At 45.6% G+C, this 6234-nt stretch overlaps 1 protein-coding gene across 1 annotated transcript; it reads right to left on the bottom strand.

Annotated features, from left to right (window-relative positions):
* Positions 1–2182: 2182 nt before the first annotated feature.
* LOC112644852 (methylosome subunit pICln-like) lies at positions 2183–3731 on the bottom strand. The gene is given in 2 exon segments (XM_049093210.1): positions 2183–3528; positions 3531–3731. Coding segments are annotated over 2 exon segments (708 nt in total). The 5' UTR covers positions 3706–3731; the 3' UTR covers positions 2183–2995.
* Between the last annotated feature and the right edge of the window lie 2503 nt (positions 3732–6234).

Raw genomic sequence — 6234 nt, forward strand, 5'->3', positions numbered from 1 at the left:
TCTCCGCTTATTGAGCCAGAGCCCCTTGCAGCGTTAGTGAGAGACTAGCCCCTCGTGCAGCACGCTACCTATACCTGCAAACTCACTGGCAGCCAGTGGTCTTAACACCAAGCTCCAACAACGTGCAGCAAACTGTGTTGTTTTTTTTTTTAAGTGGGAAGATAAATGTCGACCCTCATTTAGTAAAAACAGACATGTAAGATTCCTACCCCAAAAAAAGAAGGTCAAATTATGTAGCTCATTAGAAATGTAACCCTTGGAGATGGCTGGGTATACACTAGATACAGAAGATCAAGAAATGGATTGATATAATACCCACATTAATAAAACAGTGTATGGATATCATGATAAATTCTGAAAAAAATACGTTTAATAATCACGCTTTTTAAAAATATGCCAATTAAGACTAGAGGCAGTCTCTCTTACTAACTCAAACTAACACTTTAGCCAGTCAATCCCTAAATATGCAGGAAGCTCCAGGTACCACCGTAGGTCCTTGGACTACATCAGTGAGCACAGCAAATACCTCTGCCCCGTGGAGATGCTATTCTGGCTACGGGGAGGCGTCAGGGGAACGGGTGGTAAACTACACACATGGGGTAGACATAAATTACATAGTGTTCATGGGTCCAGGAGCAGGGAGGCAGCAGGTGTGTCCAGAGGGAGCTGCTCTGGATTTGGAGCACAGGAGTGGGGTACGAGGATGGGCAGGGTTCTGGTATATTCTGTGGGTAAAGCTGAAATGGTTCGAGGATTTAGAGCTGGGGCGCCGTGAGAGCAGAAGCCACGGGAAGGATGCAGCCACTGTCAATGGGAAGCGGATACCAGAGGAAGGGGCCCCGGGAGCGGTGTGGCAGGAGCCGCAGTGTTGAGCCCTGGCTGCAGGGACAGACACGCAGAGATGGCCGCAGGGAAGCTGGTCACCTGCTCTGCAGCCTACACCTGGGCTGGGGCTGGGGATTGGGTCCTTAATCCCCATGGGAGACAGGGCCATGCCCCCTCTGTGTGGGGGAGCCCCGCAGGGAGGTTACGCTGGGCATTCAGGGAGCTTTCTCTTTGGTGACAGGGCCTGGCCCCCTGGGGCACCCTAGCTGTGCCCCCAGCTGCCTGTGGGGCAGGTACAGTCAGCACAATCCCCTCCCGTCTCTCTGCCTCTGTCCCCCCAAAGTGCACAGGGCACTGAGGCAGCCCCATGTTCCCACTGCAAGTCTGGAGCTTGGAGGTAACAGAAGGGAGGCACTGTCAGCCCCATTCAGGGTCCCTGCAAGTTTCTCCTCATGTCCCTGGGACTCAGTCTCCTCCTCTCAAGCCAGCATCAGGTTCTGATGTTTTCCAGTCTGGGAGGACAGAAGCGGCCTCCTCCGGCAGCCCATGGCCTCCCTGGGCCCGTGACACCCCCCGCTGAGCGGCCCTGCCTCCTTCCCACCCTCTCTGACCCAGCCACCTGCCCAGAGAGGACTTAACCCACCAAGATTGGGGCGATCGGGGTTTTCAGGCTGGGAGCTTATGCATCAATGATGCTTATGCTCTACCTAATCGCTTTTCAAGGTTGTCCTGATTTTGGATGAGTTTGTGGCATTTGCACATTTGAAAGAGGAAACCACATGCAATTGACGCTTGAACAAGTCCGGAGTTAGAGCACTGACCTCCCGCACAGTCAAGAACCCACATGTGACTTGTTTGTTTCTCACTTTTCATCTCTGTGATGTATTTATTTATTTTATAACTGGAAGCTTCAACCTCTTAATCCCCTGTATCTATTTCACAGGTACGCCCCTTCCCCTATCCTCCACCGGATTCACCTGTCTCTCCCCACTCCTTCCCTCTGGCCATCAGTTTGTTTTTATATATTTAAGAGTCCTTTTGGTTTATTAGATGCCACATATGAGTGAAATCATGTGTTATTTGTCTTTCTCTAACTTATTTCACTTAGCATGATACCCTCTCTATGTGTATACATGTAGGGTGTATGTGGATATTCGCATATGTGTGTGTGTACACACCACATCTTGTTTATCCGATCATTCATCTATGGACACTTGGGTGGTTTCCATATCTTGATTATTATAGATAATGTTGCAACAAACATAGGGGTGTGTATATCTTTTTTAATTAAACTTTATATTTTCTTTGGGCAAACACCCAGCACCTTGTATTAGATCATACAAGGTATTTCCTCCACTTTTTTTTTTTATAGAAAACCTGGATTTATTTGTTAAACTATTACAAAGACAAAACAATTATCATTGAAGTACTGTGAGGACTTCATCCCAATTTCATTTGTTATGGAAACTGACCTAAGAGGTTAGAAATTAAAGGCTATAACCTAAGAGGTTATAACAAAACAGACTGGTGAAACATGGTGAAAGAAGTAAAAGCTAATCAGAAGCATCCATATTAGTGGTATTTCATGTGGCTAGTATATTTCCCAAGAGGCTCTCTAAAGATGCCTAAATGAATTAACCTGGATCCCAAATTAGTAAAAAGACCCTAATCCCTGTGAAGAACAAGCAGTGGCCAGGGTTTCTCTGAGATCTCTTTGTCTTTCTTTTTAAGGGGTAATCGAATCCTTAGGCTCTAAAGGATATATCTTAGATTCAGCCTCCTTCCTTCCCATCCAGTCTACCTATGTCTTCAAGCACCTGCGCATTCTCACCACATAGGCCTGCCAGGTTACAGAAGATGCATATAGTGAAAGCAGGAACTACAGGCCTACTCAGAGGATACCTATACACAAAAGTTTTGGGTAGATGATAAACTACAAATACCCTCTTGGTTAAGTTGATTCACCTTTGTTAATAAAGGTCATAGTTTCTTCTGCTGGTGACAACTTTTTGTCTCAGTATATAGTCTGTCTCAAAAAAAGAACTGGTTCAGGTAAATTTTGGAGAAGGAAAAAGACTTTCATCAACACCCACTCCACAGTAGAAGAGGCACCAAGTTCTTTAGTCCTTTCCTAGTTATGAGCAGAATCCCACAGCAGCATAAATCATCTTCAGTGATCAACATCTGCATCCTCAAACTGTCCAGCAATTGTTGGTGTAGTGTCTACCTCCATCCCATCTTCATAATCTCTGATTGAATCTTCTGTCCGGACTCCAGCCATGTTATATTGGCTGCTCACAGACTGAGAGAGCATTCCTTCTAATCTCTCCAAGATGGCTTGGCCTTCTGCTGTTAAATGGGATAATCCTTCTTCATAAGTATAAAATGTAGGGATGTCCCCCTGCCCTTGTTCATGTGCTTCCACATCATATTCTTCTCCATCGTAATCATCTGAATCTTCATCCTCAGGATCAGGATGCCAAGCCTGGCATTCACACATTACAGTGAACATTGCCTCCAATGCTGATTTATCACTAGGCACAAATCTAAATTCAGCAATAGGTTCAACATCATCATCACTGTCTTCTTCTTCTTCAGCAGCAGATTCTTTTGATTCTTCTCCAAATTTAGCATTCACCATAACATACAAATGCTCTCGTGGATAGGCATTTAGGTCCCTGGACACTGCATGCAAGCTAATGGTGGGTATTCCAGTGAGAATCCTAATCCAGAGCCATCTAACCAAGACAGGTGGCTCTCGGCGATGTAGAGCGTGCCGGTGCCAAGGCCCTTGCCGTTCAGCACAGCCTGGGTCTCGGGCTGCTGCTGCCAAAGCCCCTCAGCCAAGCTGGGCGGCGGGAAACTTTTGAGGAAGCTCATTGCAGCAGGGAGTGCGGAGACACAGGCCGGGAGGGAGCTGCAGTGCGGCGACTCCAGCCACTCGCCTCGCCCTGCCCCTATTTCCTCCACTTTTAATATTTTGAGGACACTCCATACTGTTTTCCAGAGTGGCTGCACCCATTTGCATGCCCACCAACAGTGCATGAGGGTTTCTGTTTTCTCCACGTCCTCGCCAACACTTGTTTCTTGTGTTTTTCATACTAGCCTTTCTGACAGATGAGAGGTGAGATCTCACTATGGTAGTTCCCTGAGGATGAGTGATGTGGAGCATCTTTTCATGTGTCTGTTGGCCATCGGCCTGTCTTCTTTGGAAAAAAATGTCGTTCAAGTCCTCTGCTCATTTTTTTTCCTCTGCCCATTTTTTAATTTTGTTTTGTTTTTGGTTTTGGTGTGAGTTGTAGAAGTTCTTTATTTATTTTGGATACTAACCCTTCACTGAATATATCACTTGCAAATATATTCTATTCAGTGAGTTCCTTTATTGTTTTGGTGATGATTTTCTTGGCTGTGCAAAAAGCTTTTTTACTTTGGTGTGGTCCTAAGAGTTTATGTTTCCATTTGTTTCCCTTGCCTCAGGAGTCAGAGCCATAAATGTGATGTGGAAGCCAATGTCCAAGAGACTAACAGCCTATGTTTTCTTTGAGGACTTTTATGGTTTCCTCACATGTAGTTCCTTAGTGCATTTTAGGTGTATTTTTGTGTATGGTGTGAGAAGTTGGTCCAATTTCATTCTTTGGATATATCTGTCCAGTTTTTCCAGAGTCATTTATTGAAAATACTGTCTTTTCCCCATTGTAAATTCTCATCTCCTTTGCTGTAGATTAATTGGCCACATAAGCAGGAGAGTATTTCTGGGCTCTCTATTCTGTTCCATTGATCCATAGGTCTGTTTTTGTGCCAGTAGCATACTGTTTTTAGATTATGGTAACTTTGTAGTATATCCTGAAGCTTAGGTTTGTGATACTTCCAGCTTTGTTCTTCTCCAGATTGCTTTGACCTGCGTGTACCTTTTGATTCCCCCAAAACTTCACTACTCATAGCCTATCAGTGACCAAATGCCTTACCAATAACATAAACAGTCAATTAACATCTGTTTTGTATGTTTTATGTATTATATACTGTATCCTTCCAATAAAGTGACTAGAAAAAAAGACAATGTTAAGAAAATCATAAGGAATTAAAAACACATTTACAGGGCTGTCTTGTATTTAGCAAAGAGAATTTGTGTGTAAGTGGGTCCAAATAGTTTGAACTCACATTGTTCAAGGGTTGACTGTATTCTGAGTGGCGTGAATCACACCTTGCCAAGAACCCTGTGAGCAAGCACAGTGAGCCTGGCTCACCACCTCCAACGTCTTGTGGGAGAATCTGGGCTTTGAATAGGTAGAAATATTAGCAGAATGCTATATTTCTGCTGTGAAAACATTCCCCCTTGACTTAAATATCATGATGAGAAGCACCCGAAGGAGGTGGTTGTTTATCAAAGTTTCTCCCAGAATAGAAACTGCCCACAGTATTTTTCTTGGGAGGTACATGTGCAGGGGAATGTTCACGGCTGATATTTTTAAGCTAATGCATCATGTTATGCAAAGTTGAGCAGAAAAAGCAACCTTCCACTCGCCACCATGTGCTCTCCACAGTCTGCCAACCAGGCTCAATACGCTTTGCTGGTCAACGCTTTCAGTGCTTAGATTGTTAGCTCCTGCATTCCTGAAATGCCAGAAGCTCACCCTCAGGCCTGGATGGTTTGACATTTCGGTCCCAAAGCTGAGGCAAGTGGCCTAAATCCTTTGCTTATCCTTCTGTTCAGCACTTGGGGCCCACAGCAAAAGGCAAATACTGACAGTGTTCTCTGGTTTCAAATGCCCCAGTCTCTCCAGAGGGACACCACTCCACAAAGGAAAAATGGCCAACCTCAAATTAAGCAGCTGGCCCCCCTGTAAATCCAGGTTCGGGGTTTGGGGTCTTAAAACAGAGCACCTGTTACAAGCAGGCAGGTGTGGTGGGACTGCAGCTGTGGGTGCTCTTGGGCGGCTGGTTGGTCTTGACACACACAAGGGTCCTTGTCAGTCTGACGCGTGGGGACAGGACGATGAATGAGTTTTATTACAGCTCCCACCACCCCGGGAAAGAAACCAGCCCAGTTTAGCAGGATCACAGCAAGCAATAAGGGGGAAACACATTCGTTTGCCTGGTGTCGTCCAGGCTCATGGTCATCTTTCCACCGGGTTTCTATGGTAACAATGTTCATTGTAAATGCAAACGCTAACCGATTGATTGATTCAGTCTCGGGACCACATTTCCATCCCATGCTGCAAGCACACCTGCCCCCTCTGCTCTGGCGTCAGTGCACAGGGCAGAGGAGGGCCCACACCTCCCAGAATGAAATAGCTGAGTGTTTAAGCACTGAGCATCCAGTCCCACATTCCAGGAATGTGCTAATGCAGAGAAAGGCAGGCAATGAGGGGCACGGGCAAGGGGTTGGTGTTAGACCAGAATCACTGGTGA

The sequence above is a fragment of the Canis lupus genome, chromosome 1 (genome assembly GCF_003254725.2).
Source record: "Canis lupus dingo isolate Sandy chromosome 1, ASM325472v2, whole genome shotgun sequence".
Classification (NCBI taxonomy): Eukaryota; Metazoa; Chordata; class Mammalia; order Carnivora; family Canidae; genus Canis; species Canis lupus.